The 26241-nt window shown below is 31.8% G+C and overlaps 1 protein-coding gene across 1 annotated transcript; it reads right to left on the bottom strand.

The window, feature by feature from the left end:
- Window positions 1-508: 508 nt before the first annotated feature.
- On the bottom strand, window positions 509-9835 carry LOC139489358 (CD166 antigen-like). Its single transcript, XM_071275667.1, has 6 exons — window positions 9829-9835; window positions 9081-9131; window positions 5334-5669; window positions 3102-3371; window positions 2584-2634; window positions 509-528 (listed from the first exon to the last, which is right to left on the bottom strand). Exons 1-6 carry the CDS (start codon window positions 9833-9835, stop codon window positions 509-511), a joined length of 735 nt encoding a protein of 244 aa, XP_071131768.1.
- Window positions 9836-26241: the final 16406 nt, after the last annotated feature.

The following is a 26241-nucleotide window of genomic DNA, read 5'->3' as shown; positions in this document are numbered from 1 at the left end:
ATAAGATAACAGTAACAGCCAGTAACCCGCATGTAACCGCAACGACGACGGGAACTTCAAAAGAGATTAAGACATAACAATAAGATACAATAATAACTGAATAAAAGCAATCACTTCCGTTCCTTTTTTTTTTCTTAAATAACGAAAATCAATCTTACGTTTTTGTTATCAGAAATCAAAGAGAATAAATTAACGTTCAACTTCCGCTGTATCTTATGTCGTTTTCTGAAGGCTACAAATCTTTAAAAAAAAATAGTACGTAAAGTGACACCTCAAACTTGTTTTACTAGAACTCTTTCATCATTTTAAAGTAAAACATAAAACTCATTTGAGGTTTGACATAAAACACTTTTGGGGAATTTTTCACATGTTGTAAAGTGATTTCCCGGACATATTGAGGTTTAGGAAAAACTCAGAAACATATGAAACTGCTGACGAAAATCAGAATACATAAATATTTCGGCATATACTAAAAGAATTGAATCATATTCAATATGAATCAAATCTACTATTTGGTCATTGTATTGCCTGTTTAAGAAATAACAAGTATGTATTAGATTAAAAAAAATTGAGAATGTAAATGGGGAATGTGCCCGACCATAGAGCAGACAACAGCAGAAGATCACCAATAGGTCTTCAATGCAAAGAGAAATTTCCACAACCGGAGTCGTCCTTCAGCTGGCCGCTAAACAAATATATACTAGTGCAGTGATAATGTACGCCATACTAAACTCCAAATTGTACACAAGAAACTAAAAGTTAAAATAATACAAGACTAACAAAGGCCAGAGGCTCCTGACTTGGGACAGGCACAAAAATGCGGTGGGGTTAAACATGTTTGTGAGATCTCAATCCCCCCTTTACCTCTAGCCAATGCAGAAAAGTAAACGCATAACACTATGCACATTAAAATTCAGTTCAAGAGAAGTCCGAGTCTGATGTCAGAAGATGTAACCAAAGAAAAAAACCAAAATAAACAAAATGACAATAATAGATAAATAACATCAGACTACTAGCAGTTAACTGACATGCCAACTCCAGACTTCAAATAAACTGATTGAAAAATTATGTCTTCATCATACGAATATCAGGCACAATCCTCCCGTGAGAGGTTTAGTATCATACCATCATAACATATATGAGAAGAACATAACCCGTGTCATGCCAACAACTGGTTTTTAAATAAATGTGTTCAGTTCCGATGCAAAGCCCTATAAGTGAATCAATATCAACGCCAAAATATGCAATCTTTAATGACCTGACAACAGTATCGTAACTATATCCCTTCTTAATAAGTCTATTTAAAGGTTTTGTTAGCTTCTGAGGTGAATATTGACATGTGTGTGCTTTAAAAAAGAGGGACGAAAGATACCAAAGGGATAGTCAAACTCATAAATCTAAAACAAACTGACAACGCCATGGCTAAAAATGAAAAAGACAAACAGAAAAACAATAGTAAACATGACACAACATAGAAAACTAAAGAATAAACAACACGAACCCCACCAAAAACTAGGGGTGATCTCAGGTGCTCCGGACGGGTAAGCAGATCCTGCTCCAAATGTGGCACCCGTCGTGTTGCTTATGTGATTACAAATCCGGTAAATAGTATAATTCGGTAGGTCACATTCATGAAAGAGAAGGGGATTGTAGTCACGACGTAAGGAACATATTTGTGAAACGGTTATTCCATAACGGTCAACAAACTCGTGATGGCGTCCGTAAAATTTAATGCTAAGGCATAGTAATAAACAGTCTTAAATACGCACAACTTGGTTAATGATACCCTTTTGAACCTTTTGAATCAAAACTTCGATTTGCAATGGAATCAAATTTGAGGATACAAAATATAATTTAGGTACCAATAGTCTTATGCTTTGGAAACATATTGATTCTGATATAGCATCATTTAGTAACCATGTAACCAAGTAATAAAACTTCAGTAAAAATGTTTTAAACAGTTTGGTGTGTTTTTATGTTATAATTAACCTTATTAATATAATCTCTCATTCCAAAGACTTTCAAAAGACTTTTTAATGGAAACACAGTACTTATATACAAGTAAATTTACAAACCAAGAAAATTAAAAGTAAATTGAATTATATATATTTTATCTACATGATTTTATATATTTTCTCATTACGATTCTCATGTTTTGGTACACAGGCTAATTTCACTCAGATCAATTTCACGTGAATTTAAATTCATGTGAATTTCACCTCAAACGAGCTTATACGTGAAACTATAGTAAAATCAGTTTTTGTGAGTTTCATGTGAATCTCATGTAAAACTCATTTGAATTTTTAAAATAGACTATTTCAAATAACATCCAAATTTTCAAATTTAATGAAAATCATGGAAAATATCAATTTTTGTTGTTGTAAATTTCACGTGAAATTCACTTGAAAAATTTCACGTGAGTTTCATGTATAACCTCGATTGAGGTGAATCTCACGTAAACATTTTCATGTGAATTTCATGTGAGTGAGATTCATGAGAAATTCATGTGAGCAAATTTTGCCTGTGATATATATTGGCTTGTATCATGTGCAAAGAGGTCATCATTGTATGTGTTTTAAATACCTTCTGTTCCGGATAGATTAGTTGATGATGTACCACTGTTTTCTGTGTTTTCTGAAATATAAAAAAAAGGAATGATAAATAGTCTGAACAATAGTTAGCATGTCTAAAATAAATTAAACGATACTTAGTTTACTGTACCGGAAGATAATGTGTGAATATTATGAACCAAAAAAGACAACATATATCCATATGCCAGTTGTGTAAGAAACATCAATATTAAGATTTCATTAAAAGGCATGGATTTTGAAGCTTTAATTCATTCAAGTTTACAGTTATCGGCTAAAAATATTTTATTTTAGCATAAATATATATCACAACTATACACTTGTGGATTTTATACTGCCAAACTGATAACATTCAACGAACAACAAGCATTGAATAAAAAGCTCTTGGGTGCGGATTTTCCATATTCCAAAAGTTCTGAATGTGCAGCTCTGCTGGTCGACTTTTGTTTGTGTCATAAGGACAATAACAACTTTGCCTTAAGAGGACACAATCTTACACTGGATAGTACTTACTTATAACTGAGATATTCACTGCGTGAGAAGCTTCAAATAATGTTCCATGGAATGAATTAGATGCATTACAAAAGTACTGGCCACTTTCACTTTCCCTAATGTTCTTTATTTCCAAAACACTTCCAGCATGTATCGAAGTCCCATTGAAATACCATAGATATGTCGGTGAAGGGTTTCCATTACTAATACATGTCAGTAGTATGATTTCAATGCCTTCCATATACATAGATCGGTTAGGATATTTCATAATGCTTGGAGTCTGAGCTTTGACTAAATATAGGAGAAAAACGACAAGTGTTGTACAAACTTTATGCATGATGTTTATTTATAGCTGTTCGTCAAGAGATTGATGAATGTATGGATCGAGTGTTGGTGGTTAAACGTCAAGTGACATATATAATATTTATAAAGGACGAATCATATGAGCGCTCAGCCATCACCTAATCTCAAACAATAGTGTAACAGCAGAAAATAAGAACAAATTTGATAGAATCAGTTGATAATAAGCTTAAATAACTAAAATGGAAAAAAACACAATAATATCTAAAAACTAGAATAACATATAGCACCACGTGTTCCTACAGTATCACTAAAACATTATAACATGTTTCGATAACTACTTCGTATTTTTATTAAAAAAACAGTTCTTTAAATATCTTTGTTCAACCTTTTATAGTCTAAGAGTTACATATTTGACATATGCATGCAGACATTGACATCATTAACATTATATTTTCTATGAATATTTACTTTTAGTCATTCAATTAGATTTTCAACCAAATACATTATATTAAAGCAAGTTGTTTGTTCAGTAGTCTTGGCACATAATATACCATTGTGGTTACTTAAAACCCTATTATGGAGAAAAGGTTCAACAAAATGAAAAGCGTTGTTATGAACAAACAGCAGTCATACAATTTCAAGGAAAAGTGCCAAACATGTATACGATTTATTATATAGACGTATGAACATAAGTAGTATTACAATGCGAAATATTAGGGGAATACTTATTTTCCGTTGCTTCTTCAGTAAGTTAAAAATATATCTAAACACATAATCTAGCTAACAGGTTTAATCGACCATTTTCTACAGAAGAGATGACTGTACCAATTCCATGAAGTCTTGAATATGAATAGTGTATTCAATTCGTTCGATGTGCTTGGACATTTGATTTCGAAATAACCATGATATTCTAAGGGTCATTCCGTTCTGAAGTCTCCGTAGAGGATATTTGTTTGTCCTTTTCCATTTTATCATTTAAAAAATGTATCAAGATGGAAATCAAACACCGTAGGTTCCATAAAACAGAAGATAAAAATAAACCATTATAGGTCAGATTTCGTCTTCAACACGGAGCCTTTGCTTTCATCGCACAGCAAGCTTTAAACGGCTCCACACACGACTAGTGATAAACTATTCAAAAAGGAAAACAAACGGACTAGTCTATATAAAAAAAACTGGAAACACCTATAAAATTCATCAACAATCGCCAATCACAGAACATCAGCTGGTTTCTGGACAAATGCAAACAGATTTAAACGTTTTAATTGGTATCAAACTTCAACCTTAAAACGACGATCATCCCTTAACAGAGGCGATAATTTAAATGTGAACATTTGGAAAATACTGTTTCATAACTGGTTTGGAACATCAAGGAAATCATGCACGGAAACACAAAACATAAGATATGTATGTATACTCCCTCGCGACAGGTTTTCTGTAGTTATAAATATCCCCTTCTAAACACACCAAAGAATATTATAAACCGTACTCTAATGCAAAATTTCCTAACTTAATTCGACTAGTAACAATCTGTAAATAAGTCCCTTTTAGTGATTGCATAACATGAAATGTCAGAACAGTTTGTGATTGAAAACATTATAAGAATTTATATAGTTAACGACAAAAACATCTTGAGAGGTAAGCAGTCTGTTTGTTAATATCTGTTTTATTTAAGTTAAATATAAAAAAGATGATGTGCTATGAGTGACAATGGGGCAACTCTCAATCCAACTCTCCATCTCTATTATTATGTATAAAGAGTTAAGAATTATAACCACTAAAATCTGAATACCAATGATACAAAACATTCATCTGAAATAGACAAATGTTTGTAGTTTACTTAGATGCTCCAATACATTTTCACGAAACATAATTACAATATTTCACGAGTTGCATTGTTGTGCGATATGCCAGAAAAACATTCCCTACAGTTAAACATCAAGTACTTACAGAAAATATCAATTGGTAGTGTATATTTAAACATTGCGTCATTCGACATCAAGGATTCTTCTGCACAACTTATGATAGCTTGGTTATCTTTGTCTGTTAGTGTTATTGTCAGTGCGCTCATTCCTTCATATGAACATGATTCGTCTAATTTTGTATAATTTGTTTTCGTATTTGTATAGAACACAGGAAAATTGTTTTTGTCACGTCTTTTACGCCAGATAAACTTTCCAGGTGGTTTTCCTACATTTCCTATACAAATAAATGTTACATTGTCTCTTTCTGTGAATGATGCCAAAGTCCCTGTTATTGATACACTGTGAGGTTTTGTTGGAGGTACTAAAATAAGAGAAACACATCGCAGAAATAAACAGTGAATACAATTTTAGATTAGATTAAATAATAAAATCACAAAAATACTGAACTCCGAGGAAAATCCAATCGAAAAGTATCTTAACACACGGCGAAATAAAATGACAAAACACATCAAACGAATGGACAACAACTGTCTATTCCTGACTTAATACAGGCATTTTCAAATACAGAAAATTTTGGATTGAACCTAGTTTTATAGCGCTACACCTCTCACTTGAAGACCGTAATATTTACAATGATGCGTGAACAAAACAAACATAGTAAATAAAATAGTTAAAATATGGGTACAGCAGTCATCGTTGTGTTACAATCTTAAACAAACAATTTTAAAAATAAACACAAAAGTATCTATCAAATCAAAAACACATTCATTGCTTTGCTTGCCTGACGTCAGACAATTTGTCACATAGGAAGAAATGTTGTCGTTCAATGTTTATTCGAAACAATTTTAGAATTTCACATTGGGAATGTTGGCATACAGGGTTAAAAAAAATCAAAGTATATAAGAATTAATTTCAGAAATAGACCGAGATTCAAAATTGTTCACAAGTTCTTTCGAATTTTTAAGAAGCCACAAACGGTTTATACCACTACGCGATTAAAATTTTGTCGTTTGTCGTTCAAAGTATGTTCTAATTTATATTTATTAAAACGATACTACACAAGGTAGTTATAAATCAACTTTAACAAAAATCAAACAATGTTATATACTTTCAATTTCAGAAAGTAAATTCTACTTGCACAACACTAAGAAATATTTTTTGTTCCCTACTTTTTCTTAGTGAATCATATTTGAGTCTTTGAACAAAGGTGTACCTATAGTAGAATTTGGCTTTGACCTAGCCTTTGGTACATTGTATATTAACTCTCTGAATAGTATAAGTTTAGTAATATGGAGTTATTATTACTGTATTTTATGTTCTGGTGCTACGATAACAGTTTGTTCATGTGGTTCCTGTTACACTTGTTAAGTATGTAAGCGATCATCGAGCGTTTTAACGGCTAAAGAAACCTAGTCATAATAGGGAGGAACAAAGTTGTTTATATTCAAGATTTTAATTATTTCTTATGACAGTGTTTCGTATGTATCTCGTATACAAATAAAAGAGGGACAAACGATACCACAAAGGACAGTCAAACTCATAAATCAAAAATAAACTGACAACGCCATGGCTAAAAATGAAAAAGACAAAAAGACAAACAGTAGTAAACATGACACAACATAGAAAACTAAAGAATGAACAACACGAACCCAACCAAAATATAAGGGTGATCTCAGGTGCTCCGGAAGGGTAAGCAGATCCTGCTCCACATGTGGCACGTCGTGTTGCTTATGTGATAACAAATCCGGTAAATAGTCTAATTCGGTAGGTCACATTAAGGGAACGGAATGGTAGTTACGACGTAAGGAACATATCCGATATCATTTGTGAAACGGTTATTCCATAACGGTCAACCAACTCGTGATGGAGTCCGTAAAATTTACGAAGGGTTTATTTCAACTTCACCATTTGGAACTCTTGGTTTAATAGCTTCCTTGTGAGCAGCAACCGTCTTTCAAGAAAATCATGATAGGAAATGCAAGCACTGGAATATCGTATCAATTGGGAGATATATACCCCGTATGCAGGTGCTGCTGGAATGTTGCTACTTAGAAATGGAAAGTTCACAATTGGAAAGCTGAAATCATCTCTTTTGTCGTAAAATTTTGTTTTCAACCGAACCTCATTGTCAATTTCTAGATGTAAGTCAAGATATGAGGCCGATTTAACTGTATCTGTAGTATCCTTTATCTCTTGTTCGATGGGATAGATGCGTTCCACATAGTCACCAAATTTTGAACTATTTAGTGAAAGAACATCATCTACATAGCGGAAAGTAGAGTTAAAGGATATCGCTAACTTCTTATCTTTCAATTGTCAATTTGTAGATGTAAGTCAAGATATGAGGCCGACCTAACTGTATCTGTAGTATCCTTCTAGTTATAAGCTATACCAAATAAACCAAACATAATTACAAATTAAACCTTCATTGGTTTTATAAACGTATAAGACACTATTGTTCGTTCTTTGTTATCGACAGGGAAGTATGTGATTTTGAATAGTACAGTCATAAAAAACCTATGTCAGATGATAAAATAAATAGCTTTGTGAATCAATTTCTTTTTGTTTATGATCTTTGGATTTGTTAATACGAGGAAACCATATATGGTTACACAAGCAAAGGCTGTCATGATTTATGAACAACATTACTCTTAGTTTGGTGTTGTGTTGCTATGTGTCTATTTTTGTATATTATTTGGGTTTTTTGCCTCTGACCAATTTTTAAGTTAAGCCAAAAAACAAGTTATTTTTACAGTGTATTCTCATTTGTACTATAACACCACTGTCCTAGATTCGGGGAAAAGTTAATCAATCACACAGCATGCAAATATATGTTTAAACCCCGTCTCATGTTTTAGGTGTGTGTCCCTAGTCATGATCCTATAGAACAGTGGTTGTCCTTGGTGTATGTCTGTCACATTTGTTGTTTTTTTTCAAAAATTGTTATGCATAAGTTAGTAAGTTTTCACGTTAATATTGTTCCACATTTTCTTCAGTCTGTTTATAGCTTACAGTAGTATATCGATGTTCAAAACTTATAAATCGATAGAAAAAAAACAAATCCGGGTCACAAATCAAAACCGAGGGAAACGTATTAAATATAAGAGGAGAATGACGACACAATATTAAAATGTAATACACACAGAAACAAACTAAGCATAAGACAAAATCCGATGAATGTTTCTTATTGTAGAAGAACGAACGTTTGTCTGTAATTGCCTTAATCCACTTTGTTTGAAATTTGATGGATAAAAGTCTCATCGAAAATCATAGCATAATTCCGTCTTTTCATATAATAAAGTAAGCATCCAAAAAATATATTGGAAAGCATGAAATGTTCAATCTAAAAAGACAATAATTTAACCTTTTGGTTCAATTTATATGATTTTTACTTGTAGGATTAAGGTACATGCCGACTTAACTATTTGCTTACCCATTACGTTGATTGATGTTTGCAGCGAAATTATTGAATCAGCGTCATTGTAAGTGTTTAGATAGGTAACTTTACAAAGGTATTGATTTTGATCAATGCATTTTATTTGCTTGAATATCATTGTTGCCTCAGTTGATTCTTGCGTTATGTTTGTCATAGTTATTCTATTACGGAGGTACTCTCCTGAAGAAGTAATCACGGTGGCGTGTCCTGGTAAGAAAGTGACAATTGTGAAAAAATTGCTGTATGTAGTCTTGTTTCGGGCATAAATTCCAACAGTATAAATGTTTGCGACATTCTCTTTTGTATATGAACATGTCATCTCTATATCGCTTTTACCAGTAGCAGCAGTAATATTTTCATTCATTAAAACATTGATCCCATTCACCACTGAAAATATATGATGGGAAAATCATTTATAAATTTTATCATCACAGAGGTTAGGATCGACCCATGTACCAAAACCAAACTGTCCAAACACTTTGCCAAATATTGGAACACATCACGTATGTAGCGTCAGTTACTTATTAGTTTTTTAGGAGTATTTAAAGACTATAAATTCAGAATAGAAAGGTTTTTAGAGTCAATTTCTCTGAATTGAAAATTGTATCTTTTGAAAAATAGAACACTGTCACACACTATAATCAAAGAAGACTATACATCATGACCTTGCAAAAAGAACGCAAACCATTGATGTACGTTTAAATAACAATCGTAAACAACTTTGCAACTATTCATTGTTAAAATAAGTCTGGATGCAATTGTAGAGTTAGAATCGTTCTTTTTCAACAACATAAAGTAAAAGAACTTTTTTTCCTTTATTTTATCTCAATTTAATTTAATCTAAATGTTATCTACCAAAGCGATCCTAAACATGATGTTTTATTTCAAATATAATTAACATAACATTCAGACAACCTGTATAATGATCAATTTATCTAAATTAAGCATAACAATAGAATTATTCCTTCGATGCGTGTACAATATTTACCCCTTTCTGTCCTTTCTATCGGATTTGTACTGATAGGTTAAGTTTTTTAAAAACAATTTGTTCATGTTAAGTCTTGTATAATTTATATTATCTTACCCTCCATTTTTGTCATACTTAGTTTCTATGTCAAGGTTTAAACTTTTGGAGTTTACATGCTTTCCTCGTGTTGTGTTTGTTTTCTTGTTTGTTTTTACTTGTTCATTTACCGAATTTGAATATCGTTGAACTTTTGTTGCCTAGATTTAAACAGCAATGATGCGGTTTTTTTTAAGCTTCACCTAATGTTTAGAACAAACGTATTCACCTAGAAAATTACCAGTGTTTTACCTGAACGGAAGAATGCCACAGCTGAGTTGCACTATTATGGACCTTTCGTTACAGGTAAGATTTAGTTCAATGTAATGTTTACAGCTGTGTTAAGATTTTATTAGCCTGTATGTTTGTAGTTGAACCTTTCTGCCAATCCGTATTGTATCTATTTTAAGCAATGTTTTGCACATCAAAAATCGTACATGTTGTAGCTTAAAAATATGGTTGATATAACTCTAGTCATATGTTTTATTCTACGCAATATCATTTATTAGTCCTACTAACATCAATAATTCACTCGAGCGGCAAAACCTTCATTTAGATGATCATCTGTATATATTTTCTCAAATCGCATTTTTTTTTTTATAATTTGCAAAAAATAAGATTTTACTCTATTTTTTTTTACAAAAACATAATAAAAAGTGTGAGTCACCGTGCTATTTTTGAATCTATAAGTCTTATAAAATTGCTCAAATATTCATAGGTGTTTTATTGACAAACCCATTTTTGTGCATAAAAAAGTATCTATGAAGTTTTCAAAATAAAATATGATAAGATAGGTCTTATAATATGTTTTAAAAGATAAAGAGAAAAATGATGACACCGAACTTGTTTACTTGCTACAAGTTAAACAAATTAACATATAAGTCCAGTATAAAAACGTTCATAAAAGATGTATCTCCTATTAAATAGCTTAAAATTCTAAAAAAACAAATATTTGGTTTTTGATTAGACAGTTTTGAATTTGCAGATTTGAGCAAAGAATTAGAACGATTGTGGGCTGCAATTGTACAATCCAGTATGGCGGTATACCATGAATCTACCGTAAATAAATGCATTGTAGTTACCAGGATTCAAGTTTAATATGCCAACGTGCGTTTAAATTTATCATAGACATTCTACAAAGTAGTTATTAGTGCACGCAGAAGTGTAGATTATTGGTCCATTTCTCTCGATCTCACGATCTCTCTCGATCTCGATCACGATCTATCGATCGATCGAATCAGTATAGATTCCAAACTCCTACAGAATTAGACCAATAGTTCGCTTACAATCAACACGTTCAATGCAGGAGTAAAAAAATCCAAAAAGCACCAATAAGCGTTGATACTGGATTTTTTCAGTAAAAATAAAAACAAATATTATGTTCAGGCGTTTGTATAGTGAGACCAATCAGTTCAAATTGTTAGACCGAACATAACTACATGTATGTTCTTAATTCTAGGTATAGAGATCGTCAAGGAGATGTGCATTGTTCGTTCCTATAGGAATGCCGACAATTTTTTGAAAATTTCTAAATTTAATAAACATATAAAACAACTCCAGTATAATGATCACTTGTTCCTCCGTGCAGCATGTTTTCCCTTTTGTTTCACTAATTTGTAAAGAACAAAACGTATGGTGTCTCAAATCAAATAACTGGTGTAAATGTATGCTACCATTCTTATATTAAAAAGCGTGTAAATTATTTTTTTATACCATTTTTAATGAAAATAGGGAATTCAAATAAAGAGTAACTGTAATACAATAACTTAAAATAATTTAGTAAAATAACACGGTATTTTCGCTGATAAAATATAAAAGCACACAAATAACACAAACAGTATTTTTTAACAATGGTCAACTATGAAAACGGTAGAAAATCATATTGTCTTCAATGAAAGCTATGTCATTTGGTCTTTGGTGTAGACTTAGTAATTATACCGCATATTCTGATTTCATGATGAACACAAAATTATTCAATTACAAATATTCCTAAAAAATACTTACCATCAATATCGATGAAACATATTGAGATAATAGTGCAAGTAAAACATATTGCAAAGTATGTGTTGACACCCATTATTATCTTGTGATTTATGAATTAGCGGAAGTAAAATAACAACATAGTTTTCCGGCTTTTATTGGTTTATTTCCTTGTAAAGAAAAACGATATCGCAAAGGTAACGAAATTCGATATAAATATGTGATATTTTTTTCAAAAAATGTCATTGAATGCAGAAATAAATCTCGTACATATTTGGGGTTAGTGTCAGACCTTGATCGGGACGCTGGGAGTGTCTACTTTTAAGTTCTGTATTTCGTGATCGAGCAATATAATCATCGGTATTTCTTAATTTAGTTCAATCGAGACACAGGATTTAGTTGCATTAACGTCCGGGAATAATGATTTTTTTATCTATCAGGGTTCTTATTTTAAAGGTAAAAAATGGCATTAACTTACCCTTCCGGGGCATCTTGTGTGTAGGAGTTTGTGCGTGTTTTTAGTGTTTGGTATTCTGTTTGTGACTGTCCCTTTTGTACATGTGTTTATTTTTCAACAGTATGGTTTGTTTTAAACTATTTAAATGTATTTGCACATTGTTTGTTCTATGGTTTTAAGTCTTTGGCTCTGTTTAAAACCCCGAGAAATTCGTAATCGGAACTACTCTATGACAGGATAAGAGAAGTTATTGAATAATTGTATCCTAGCTTCAAGGATTAAAATATTATACGCCAGACAAGTGTGTCGTTCGTAAAAGACTCATTAGTGCAAGCCGATATTTTTTTTTATGTCAACATACCAGCATGGTAAATTTATAATTACTTGGAACGGAAGTGTGTAAAGTGTAAACAAACAAAGTATAACGCGAATTTATTAGAATCAAATATGTTTAAAATAAAATTGAGAATGGAAATGGGGAATGTGCCAAAGATTCAACAACCCAAACATAAAAAAAAACAGCAGAAGGTCACCAACAGGTCTTCAAAATAGCGAAAAAATTCCCGCACCCGGAGGCGTCCTTCTGCTGGCCCCTAAACAAATATATACTAGTTCAGTGATAATGAACGCCATACTAATTTCCAAATTGTACAAAAGAAACTAAAATTAAAATAATACAATACTAACAAATGCCAGAGGCTCCTTACTTGGGACAGGCGCAAAAATGCGGCGGGGTTAAACATGTTTGTAAGATCGCAACCATCCCCCTATACCTCTAGCCAATGAAGAAAAGTAAACGCATAACAATACGCACATTAAAATTCAGTTCAAGAGAAGTCCGAGTCCGATGTCAGAAGACGTAACCAAAGAAAATAAACAAAATGACAATAATACATAAATAACAACAGACTACTAGCAGTTCACTGAAATGCCAGCTCCAGACTTCAATTAAACTGACTGAAAGAGTATGATTTCATCATATGAACATCAGGCACAATCCTTCCCGTTAGGGGTTTAGTATCATACCATCATAACATTTGGTAGCTTTTGAAGTGAATACTGACACCTTTGTGCTTTATAAAGAATATTTCCATAAAAAATTGGATGTGAAATACCTGAACGTATAAGAAGTCTGCATGTTGAGCTATATTTACGAATGATGTCTTTATACCGATGATAAAATTTAGTAAAGGAGGAACGAAAGATACCAAAGGGACAGTCAAACTCATAAATCTAAAACAAACTGACAACGCCATGGCTAAAAATGAAAAAGACAAACAAACAACAGCACACACGACACAACATAGAAAACTAAAGAATAAACAACACGAAGCTCACACAAAAACTAGGGGTGATCTCAGGTGCTCCGGAAGGGTAAGCAGATAATGTTTGACTAGTTTGTGATATCGAAAACCCTGGTGTAATAATTTTTCAGTAATACATAAATTTCTCACGTTAAAATCTAAAACATTGTTACATACACGAGCGAATCGTACAAGTTGAGATATATAAACACCGTAAGATGGTGACAAGGGAACGTCAACATCTAAAAATGGATAATTAACGATAGGAAATGAAAAATCATCTCTTTTATCATAAATTTTAGTATTCAGCTTTCCGTTAGTGATATAGATATCAAGATCGAGGAAAGGGCAGTGGTCATTGTTAGTATTAGCTTTATTTAAAGTAAGTTCAACAGGATAAAGGAGTAGGTCCGGTAAGGACCGGTTTTGGCCTCAAATTTCAGTTTTATCTGACGAAAGATTTTGACCACTTTTTAAACACTTAAGTGTCTATTTCATATGATTCAATTAATTTATGTGAAAGATTTTAACTTATTTAGTCATAAAAAACGATCCTATTCAAGCTCAAATATGAAAAATCTACCAAATATGCGAAAAAATGTCACTTTTCAGATGGTTTTCGTCAAAAACGAAAGTGGCCGCATCCGTGTTCATCCTCAATCTTTATATATGTTATGTATTATCATCAAATACAACTTCCATTTCAATATTTTGGATGAACACGAATGCGGCCACTTTCGTTTTACACGGAAACCGTCTAAAATTTAACTAAAATGCTGGAATTGTGACGATTTCAGTAATTTAGCATGACTTATTGGTGCTAGTACCCAATATATGTGCATTGTATTGTCAAAAACAGCCCATATTTATGTAGCAGAACCATTCTTTTATCCGATAAATAACTAAAAGTTTACATTTTAACAATTTTGTAAAACTGCTATATTTTGGGGTCGAAAAGGGGTCTTACTGGACCTACTCCTTTCTTTAATATACATACTGAAGTCGTCATTATTGAGAACCAAAATATCATCCAAATATCTAAAAGTATTATAAAATTTGTTTATCAGATGTTGTTGCGATGGGTCTTTGTTTATTTTTGTCATAAATTGTAACTCATAGCAATACAAAAACAGGTCCGCAATAAGTGGTGCACAGTAAGTCCCCATTGGAATTCCGATAATCTGACGATATACAGAATCCCCAAAGCGAACAAAAGTGTTATCTAGTAAAAATTCAAGATCATATATAGTATCAAAGCATGTCCAATTGACATATCTTTTTTTTGTTTATTGCTACTAAAAAATGACCTAAAGAGTTTGAACATATATATTCACATTCTGACTTTTTAAATGCCCATTTAATTAGGTGTGTGAATTTTTTCTTAATGAGAATGTGAGGCAATGTGGTATACAGGGTAGAAAAATCAAAACTTTGAACAGCTTTAAAATCACCAATATAAGCATGCAATTTATCAAGTACTTCCAACGAGTTCTTAACACTTCAAAAGTAATTAATTCCACTATTTTCGAAGGCCTTATTTGAACAATTTATTATCAGGTTTTTAATAGTACCAAGTTGCTGGTAAGAAGAATAGACAATTTATTAGTGGAACAATGGCTTGAGGACGAAATAAATCTATATTTGTAAGGTGTTTTGTGTAGCTTCGGAAGCCAATACATAGTTGGGACTTTCATTGTATTTGGCTCTGCTTGTAAAGCGGTAGCTAAAAGTTTATGTTTGTTACAGATGTCGTTTTCTGAAAATGGAGTCAGTTGGAATGTTGGTGAATTGGTGATTTCTGTTTTTTTCAGAACCTCAATGTAAAATTTTCGTCAAACAATAATAATAGTATTAGCAGCTTTATCGGCCGGGACAAAACCAAATTTCTTGGCTAGTTCTTTTAGTTTATGTTTGATACGAGAAATGGGTTTGTTGTGGTTATTGTTAATAGCAAAATGTTCTTTACAATGTTGAATACGTATATCAACTATCTTCTGTATACTTTTTGGTGATGATTCAAGATTGAATTTTTTAGTTATTGAGTATTTTGTAGAAAAGGGGGAGGGTGTTTTTAGATGTCGCGTCGTATCTCAAAAACGATTAAGGATTATTGCTTAAAACTTTACACATTTCTTTGTTATATTAATCTAAAGATTTGTATACTTTTTGGTGATGATTCAAAATTTTCTTTTAGTGATATTTAGTTAGTTTTTTTTTTTTTAAACAAAGTGTGTTGGGGTTTAACATGTCCCGCTGTGTCTTACAAACAATATATGGTTATTGCTTAAAACTTTCTCAGAAACTATTTAAGATTATTGCCTAAAACCTCAACACAAGACGTCGGGCCTATCATGCATTCATTGCGCAGCTGTTTATTAATTATGTTATTTGATGTATTTTATAACAATACAAGACTATACAAATAGTATTGTGTTAATAATAGTGCAATTAACTATATCGGCCTTTTTCAAAATCAAACTGTGTTAAACAAATAAATCCTGTTATATGGTTGCTTTACAATAAAGTCATTCAAATGAACAGGTATATTATTTATCTTTACTTTTATATACGAATGAAAAATGAAAGATAGAATCACAACTACAAACGATAAGACAAAATATTCGATCAGAATTACAAATAAAATTCGTAATTAAATAATTTTAAATACCTGAACGCTGAATAAACAAATACCGAGACACGTCTTTTAGCAATGTGAATTAACACTCAGAAAAACAGTCATATTCTGGAATAGGTCGCGTTCAGTACTGAAATCACCAGACCACGTAAAGGGTCAACCATAATCTAAGATACGGAAAACATGTGCTTGGTTAGTTTAGACACAGAGACATCGTATGTATCCACCAACTCGCGATGGTGTCCATAAAATTTACCGACGATAATCTTAAGCTTTCTACTACATAACTTGGAACAATTTCTGCGTAAGGAGCAAACTACTGTATAGTGTGGACACGCACGAGCATAACGTATCGATTGCGATATGTAAACACCATACGATGGGACAGAGGGTGTGTTACTGCTGAGAACTGGGAAATTGATAATTGAATATCTTCATTCGAAAAAAAGATGTTAAGACGAGTGGAAAAGTAAGAAAAAAAGTCTACAAGTACGACAAAAATGTGAGTATTTTTAAAACAAATATTAGTTAAACAAAAATTTGTACGAAACTAGGTTCTCCTACCTTACGAAGGATTATCTTATTTTACAAATAAAAAGTTGTAGTTTCAACAACATTTATTTTAAAATGTTCACGAGAAGATATATATATATATAACAGCTTGCTGGATACGATACTGCACAGATAAAAGTAGCTTACTAATTTGAAATATATCATATTGATTGTTATGCTGCTTACATTAACGGTATCAACGTTTGTTTTAAACTTTTTTCCTTAAACTTAATTCATTCAATGCACTTTATAATACACAAGATACAGACTATTTTGCATTTATAACATCGCTATTGGTGTACTATTTAACGCGATTTTGAAATATTACCGGGTGGTGGTTTTTTTTTTTTTTTTTTTATATAGTTTAGAGAAGACTATAAATGAATTCAATGGGACATTGTTCATGATAACAAATAATACATATTTCAAATGCATTGCATTGACAATCTTAAATCATAAGGTTTAATACGATTGAATAGCTTAAGCCCAATATGATATTGTTTGAATCTAGCAATTAAAATAAAACATCCTCTTGTAAGTGTGTAAAAGGAGTATGGATTGGTCGTTTAAGCGTCAGGAAAGGGGTTGTATGATTCAACTACTTAACTTTTGTCAAAAAACATTCAACGAGTAATCGAACAACACAATAATTCACGAATGAGCGTAGCGCATTCGTGAATTATTAGTGTTGTTCGGTCAAAAGTTAAATACTTTTCGATATTTGAAATATTTGATTAGCTATTTTCTTTTTATTGCATTGGCAATTGGCTATATTTCTGAAATTAGATTAGAAAATGTCAGACACTATATCTTTTTATAAGACTTCATTATTTGTTTTGATCCGACGTTATGACAAGACTTATTGTTGTATGACGTCGGAGGAATGAAATGTGTTTATTTCTGATGAAAAGACCCTATAAGTAAATCAATATTAAAGCCAACATATGCTATCTTTCATGACCTAACAACAGTATCGTAACTATATCACTTCTTAATAAGTATGTTTAAAGGTTTTGTTATCTTTTGAGGTGAATACTGACATTTTTGTGCTTTATAAAGAATATTTCCATACTATTACTTATACTGATGATAAAATTTAATAAATGTTTTGACTACTGGTTTATTATATCGAAAACCCTGGTGTAATGATTTTTCAGTAATACATAAATTTCTCTCGCGAAAATCTAATACTTTGTTACATACACGATCGAATCGTACACGTTCAGATATATAAGCACCATAAGATGGTGACAAGGGCGCGTGACCATCTAAAAATTATAATTTACGATAGGAAATGAAAAATCATCTCTTTTATCATTAATTTTTGTATTAGGCTTCCCGTTAATGATATAGATATCAAGATCGATCAAAGGGCATTTATCATTGTTAGTATTAGCTTTATTTAAAGTAAGTTCAACAGGATCAAATTCCTAGTTTACATACTGAAGTCGTCATTATTGAGAGCCAATATATCATCCAAATATCTAAAAGTATTGTCAAATTTTTGAATCAGATGTTGTTTCGAGGGGTCTTCGCTAATTTTAGTCATAAATTGTAACTCATTTGTCATACAAAGTCAGGTCCACAATAAGTGGTGCACAGTTAGTTTTCATTGGAATTCCGACAACTTAACGATATACGGAATCTCCAAAGTGAACAAAACTGTTATCAAGTAAAAATTCAAGGGCAGATATAGTATCAACGCATGTGCATTTGACATAGTTCTTTTTTTTTTTTTTTTTGTTGCAACTAAAAAATTACCTAAAGGAGTTTGAACACATGGATTCGCATTCTGACTTTTTAAATGTCCATTTAATTAGGTGTGTGAATTTTTTCTTAATATGCCAGCTTTAGCAGGCACCTATGGTAGAAGCATCGTTTTGGAATAAAGATTGATAACTTTCTCTACACGACCAATCTGAAAAGTTTCGTCACTCTCCTTAAACCTCGTACGATTATTTTTTTTAATGGTGGCCGAATTAAACGTTTCAACGCGAACTTGAAAAAACTGGACAGATCGGAATAATTTCGGTGTTACATTATGTAAATACGGCATGAATTTCAGAAAATTTGGTAACTTGTGTAGTTTATTTAAATTTTATTGTACCACGGAAATTTCCGTAGTTTGGATAACAACATCTGACGCCAAGTTTCGTCTGCTTCGTTTTTCTCTTATTAGTGAGGTCAAAACAAATTTCCTAAATAATCACAGGTGCTTTCATTTAAAAGTCACAAAATCATAATAAATGATAACATATTTAGCGTAAAAGTTCCGTCCAGCCATGGGAACACAGAAAAAAAACTCTGCAAGTAATACATTTCGGGATTTTTATTTAGAATGACCATGCGGCATGCGGGGTAAACTCCGGTGCACTGGTTGACCATGACTACATATGTTCATCAGCCACATAATTCCCAATATCAAGGAGCAGTGACAATGACGTTGGTTATACTGTTGAATGTGATCACGGTTATTCATGTAGCCCACAGACTAATTTAAAACTTAACAAAACTCAAAAGCTTAAAACAAAAAATAATATTAGAATAATTCCCAATCTTCAATCTGTAGTATTCAGTACTTCCTTTGGGAAAGTTAACTCTTAACAAATCTTTTCACTGATTATGTCACATATTACATATCTACATTATACAGTCCCAGGAGATGGAAACTGGTTCTTTTTCTCTCTCAATTTCATCACAAAAGGAGACTTGAATCTAGAGACTAGAAGCTGCGGAAATCTAACAAGTTTTTTTGTGAACTTGTGAAGTTATCTAATTATCGTATTTTTAAAATGAGCAAATTAAATTTGTTACCAGCATCCTTTTCTTTTAAAAAAAATTAGTTGAAGCATGGAATTCGAAATATTTTATTAATGTTTATATTCCAGTTTTAAGGATTTGAAATTGAACATGTAATGATGTATGGAATTTTGGTACTGATCCCATTACAGAATCATGGATTGTTTGGAGGTCAATTCAAACCCATTTTTCTATGACTCTACTTACATGAACTCAAAATGAAATTGGTGTAACTATATTGTAAACAATGATAGTCTACAAGACAATAACAATCAAACCACGGAGAAAACAAAGACTCACAAAACTAATTTGAGATTGAACGATAACCAACATTTTGTGCAACAGTACTTTCTTAACTTCTTTATATACAACGCAGATGTGGATTGATTTAACCATATACTACAGACTATAGAATACCAGAGCACAAATGCTGTAATGTCTCGTCTGCTTTACTTATGACAGTATATTTGTTGAACGTCTATAATATCAAGGGTTTTACTAGAAGTGTCAATGGTTCATAAAAAGAGTTCAAGGTCAGAATACCATGCCATACAGATCTCGACATATATCCCGTACACCAAATAAATGTGTTCCGAACCTTACAGTGCCTTAGAAACTGACAAATGTAAAATTTATGATTGGCCAATTAATTCGGAACGTAAGGTCAAAAGTATATGAACCCTGACCGACAGCTAGACATAGACATCTTACTATCATTCAATATATCAAATACAATTGACGTCATCATGGTCATATATGAAACATGCAGACAGCCATGTACACCATACACGAAATACCTTGGCGCTATAGCATACATGTATATATCCAAAAGGCTAAACAACATAAACCGAACATCGCCGATTAATGCATGATAATGAGTTCGATGATAGTTGAAGCCTTGCAGAAGTCGAAAATGTACACCTTACAATCATAACAAAAGACAGTTATCATAAAGCTTAACGAATCCGCGATACGGACTTGACCACAAAAATGAAAATCTTCACCCATGAAATGAGGCAAATTCGGAGTCAGATGAATCTGGTCTGACGGACATGCAGTTTATAGGATCCAATATACAAAATGTGGGTATCCTATAACTCGTGTGAGTACTTCACGTGACAATAAAAAGCTTCATCCTACAATCATCCAACTATTTTACATTTCATTTTCTGAAAATATTAATACTTTGAAATGCTTAAATCTATTGAGGATGTTGACCTATCTAGCTTTTCTCAATACCAATAACAAATATAAATTATGACATAATTGAAGAATAATTTGAACATCTTCGTAGCATCAGATCTTTCATGATCCTTTTCGCGATCTTCAAACATGCGGTAGGTGAACTTTCACGATCCGAAAAATCAATTTTTGTGTAAATAGTTCTTTATTTACCAAGTTTCAGATTATGTTTATGCAAAATAACTATGAGAACCATTTGATTAATTCAAATAGAATGCCCTTATTCGGATAAAAGTAGTTTTTCTAGTCGAATTTGTGAAAAAAAATCATGTTTGTTTACATTTTTTTATGTCATTGAAATGTCGAGAAGCAATCTGCCTTTTGTTGTTTTGTAATAACTATGTACTTTTAAAACTGGATATTCTCACATACTGATCATAATGTTGAACCATTCTGACAGGCAGTTTTATTTTGTCGTTAATTTGTCTGTGTAATTAATTAAATTAGAATATTTATTGACCTTTCATATGTCTCCTCGATTAAATGTCTTTCACGATCCGTTACCAGAACTTTCACGATCGTCTCTCAATACTTGACCGCCGTTAGATATTCTTTCACGATCATTTCTCTCGTTAAACCGAATGACACCCGTGAAGAATATCAGATATGATATCTTACACACTTTTGTCATAATGGCCAATCAGCTCATGATAGCGACCGTAAAATTTCTTGAGTGATGACCTTAATTTGATTGATTCATAGCCCTGTCTTAGCAACTTTTGAGAAAACAGTATTTCTCGTTCTACAAAATCAACGTACTTTGAGCTAGTTCTAGAGTAACGTATTAATTGGGACACATATACTCCATATGCTGGTGCCACTGGGATGTTGCTACACAGAAATGGAAAGTTGACTATAGGAAAATTAAAATCATTACAAAATAGGCACAGAATGGACTTTTGTCTGGTTCATAAAAAGAAGTTGGTGAAAAAACTAACAATATAGATGCATCATTTTGTGTACTCTCTGGTTGCAACTTCACAACTACAAATTTATTTTCATAACCAAATTTTAAGAAAAAGGACAAGACAATAAATGCTTCGCCACACACAGCCTTATACTACCACAGATGTATATTAAGCCTATAAAAAACTTTTTTTTAAATCAGTTTAAATCGAGCATATTTTACTTTCGGACTCTTCAAACTTCAATATGGACTAAAGTGAAAACAGATATCAGGTGAACCCAAACATTTTTATTCAGCAGCAGTCTCTAACTACATGTATATATCTCCTTAATTTTATATGATAGTTCTACAAAAATATTGAAAATGTGTACATTTTTTCTTTCTAGCTTCTCTCATGTGATAGCATACCTTTTTGATCACTATGTATTGTTGCGTCTAAATAAGAATTGTAACACTTTATAGTGACAGAACAGGTTAAACAAATACTTCTCAAAAAACAGAAAAAGAAGACAACTTGGTACAGCACCAACCATGCCAGTATATGTATGAATAAAAACTGAGATCAGAATAGCATGGACAATATGTTAGATATATGTCCTTGTGAATAGTAAGGAAAGTTATCAATAATTCTGCAAATAATGCAATTTTATCAAGTGTTTTGTACATTTTCTGTTAAAATTTTCACACAATCAGTAAATCATTCAAAAAGGCTAAACATAATTTTTATTACTGAAAGTTATAAACAATGACAAGTGTTTTATTCACCAAATAACTCATGTGTAATTGTGTTTCTGTGAGAAAAAAAAAATCATGTTCAATTTTGGAAATTAAAGGGAAGGAAAATCCTTTTGTGGCGCACTGACGCATGTTAATTGTGAATATACTTACCAAATATATTTTCTTTATCATGATACTGACGTCAACATTATCAAGGAGAACACATCGTAGAAAAAATGCACAAATTACAGATAAAATAAGTAAAACACCCTATTTTGTGTGCATCTCCATCCAAATCAGTATTTGCTGCATCTTTGTATACTAGATGACTAATAATCAATGTAAATATGGGAAATTGCTGAAGAAAACCCGAAAGTTTTGAGTATTGAATCTTCTAGTACAAATTCAAAGAGATCCATTCACTTGTACTCAAGTTATTGTCTGGAAACCAAATGTGTCTTCTTGAAACAACTACGACATGATTAAGCATTACTCGAAAGCAAACTTTTGACATTCTTGTATTTCCCATTTCCATTCTCAATTTTGTTTTGCTGTCATATAATAAAAAATTGAAAAGTAAGCTAATGAAAATAATTTATGCAAGACATGACATAAAACTGACTCTGAATTAGTACATGAAATTGATGTAGAACCCACAATTGAAGATGATCAGGAATATTAATGTTTTTGTTCAAGGCAGATTTTTTTCACCGAAGCCCTTCAGCGTTTTCAATTGAAATTATTTAGTCAAAATTTAACACTATTATTAAGGTTCATCATAAGAAATTGGCAAACACGGCCGTATCCCCTTATAAAAAAAAACAATACCATATCCCTCCTGCCTTTTGAAGTTCTATGATCGTTCCCTAAACATTTTCTATCTGAACTTATTATTTTATTTTACAAAAACTATACGTTAATGTAGCCTAGGACATTGGTCCTGATCATACATGAAATATTTGCCACTGGACGTTAAGCAACCAACAACCAATCAATATATAGGACATTGTCTTGGTATAAACCTGGCATTTAAGGTAGCGCCTTCCTCATATTAAAAATATGAGGCAAAGTGGTATATAGGGTAGAAAAATCAATATTTGAACAGATTCAAAATCACCAATATATGCATGCAATTCATCAAGCCACATATACAATGAGATTGAATGTTTTCTAGTATGTTAAAGAGTTCGCTACTCTGATTCAAAAGACACATTTGTTTAAAGAGTGTTATAAACTCATTGTCTATAAATTTAGAAACTTAAAAAGCAGGAAACAACTAGAGGTCCGTGTTTTTCGTTTTCGAAATATAAGCCATTGAAAATTTGGCGGGAAATTATTATCTTTACAATATTTATACACCAAACATTGGCAATCTTGCTCTTGTAAAAAATCTGAAATAAAAACAAAGGATGGTATAGGATTTTCAAACAATAATATAATAATATTATAAAAAAAAAATAGGGTTAGCAAAGAATGTTTTAATGGCACGTATGGATAAAACCAAAGGATTCCGAACATCTGTCAACAATTTCAAAACAAAAGGAGTGAACATCTCTTATTAAAATCTCAATATAAAACATATAAGAGTCATGCTAGATACATATGGTAAAAGTTAATGCAATTATTTTTTGATGACCTACTTGCATCTTGAAAGCGTGGGAATTTTAAAATCCGATATACCCATCTTGAATATGCAGTGTACTTTAACCTAGAATTTCTCACTTTTCCTTTCCTATTTAACTAATGACCTATCGTAATTACGATTATCTAATTTTAACAAAAATGGACTTCAAATTCCTAGATTTATTGAGAAGCAGATAGTATACTACTACTAAACAATTCCGGCACTTCTACTGGTTTCCGTGCAATATAAAGAGAGCGGCAAAACATTGCATTCATATTTGTATCTTATAAATTCGAGTGGTTGCCAGGAAATTTATATCGGCCAAACAGGGAACAGTGTCACCGAAAGAGTGAGAATTCATCGAAAAAACATACGGTAACCAGAATACAGAAAAAAAACCTTAGCAAACATTTAGACGAATGTGGCGGGGGATTTTTTTTTTTAAATATTCCCATTTTATAAAACGGATATGGACTGTGACATTACACGGGAAGTAAAGGAGAAATATTTTATTTCAAAATTTAAATCACGACTGAATGCAAAATATGCATTTTCTATTGTGTGATAATGACGTTCCGTACTTCTATATACAGGGGTAAATTCAGTAAAAAATCTCCCATTGACTTTAATGCTATTCTATGTATGGAATTAAATTTATACCTGATTTACCTTTAGAAATTGGAAATTTTCATATAATATTCATGAAAGTACAAATGTAGCCCTATCTGTGCAACAATAAAAACATAGGGTCATGCGGCATTTTTTGGCATTTACATGGCCTTGTTTACAAACAATGTAGATTCGTACTGACTTCCTATACTGACCCCCATTACTTCTCAAAGTAGTAAAAAATAATCATCCATTCAGTATTTATTTTTTATTTTTTTCAACTCCAGTTTTGATCCATCTGCCAAAAAATATTTATTACAAACATTTTCTGCCAATCAGAAGAGCATATGACTTCAGTGTTATACAGAAAGCTCTCCCCTAAATTGGCCTGATGACGTGTATTTACCCCTCCAGACTAAGTGAAATACGATTTATCTCCCTTAATTTATTCAACAACAACTATGATGTTACATACCTACCGTAACATAGTTACGTTGTATATTTTCACCTGAAGATTGTTAAAAAACATGAAAGTACTTGTGAAGTAAAACCGTTTATACCGGAAATGTTTGATTTAAAAATAATATATATCGTTAGGTTGATTTTCTAGGCACTTTATATATTATATATATTATTGGAAATATATCAATACACAGTTGAAATCCTTGTTAAGTTATTTTACTTCCGCGATTTCTAAAAATAGGATGTGTTTTAAAACCAGCTTTGAAGTGTTACTTGCATGCGCAATAATAATAATTTGTGTGATTGCAATTGACGGTAAGAATTTTATAAATGTTTTATATAAAATTTTATCTCTAACATGCTTATTTGGGAAACAAAAAAACAATCTGCTTTCGTTTTCGTCTTTATTTTTTATTTTGTATCAGGGATTGTTTTTAATTTCGTTGCTTTTTTCGTCTTTAATCTTTGTAATATTCAATATAATTAACTATGTCAGTTATAGTACTGTATTAAGAACCACATGCACTTTTCGTCTATTAATTATTTTTCTAGTCACTTAATGTTTATTGTTTGATTTCATAGCTTATAAGCTTTTCTTATAGATCATGTACATGTTATATAATATATCAGTTCTTTGTCGAACACATATATTATTTAATTGCGTCTGCCATTTCTGAGATATATCAATGTTGTTAACACTTTTATCATGCTTTAATGTGAAAGTAAAACAAAAATATATTAAGCTCTGATTCACACACAGCAGTAGGTTGGCTATTTACAAGCCACATATACAATGAGAATACTAGAACAAATGAACCAAAAAAAAAAAAAAATAAAAACATCATAGAATTAAAGACAAGCTAATATTCCGGATTATTTTGTTATCTATATACAGTGTACATGATGTAGTGACTTCCCTCATGATGTTAAAATTTGAAATTATTTTTTACAGTGGTGAATGGAATTAACGTTTACATGAATAAAAACATTACTGCTGTTGCTGGTGACGGTGGCATAGAGATAAATTGTTCTTACACTAAAGAGAATGTACAAAACATATATACAGTTGCAATGTTTGTCCGAAACAAAACTTCACACGACGATTTTGTCTCAATAGTCACTTTCTTACCAGGTCAAGCCACGGTA

Source organism: Mytilus edulis, chromosome 9, assembly GCF_963676685.1.
Source record: "Mytilus edulis chromosome 9, xbMytEdul2.2, whole genome shotgun sequence".
Lineage (NCBI taxonomy): Eukaryota > Metazoa > Mollusca > Bivalvia > Mytilida > Mytilidae > Mytilus > Mytilus edulis.
The sequence above is the reverse complement of the archived record's forward strand: the minus strand, read 5'-3'. Positions and strand labels throughout refer to the sequence as shown.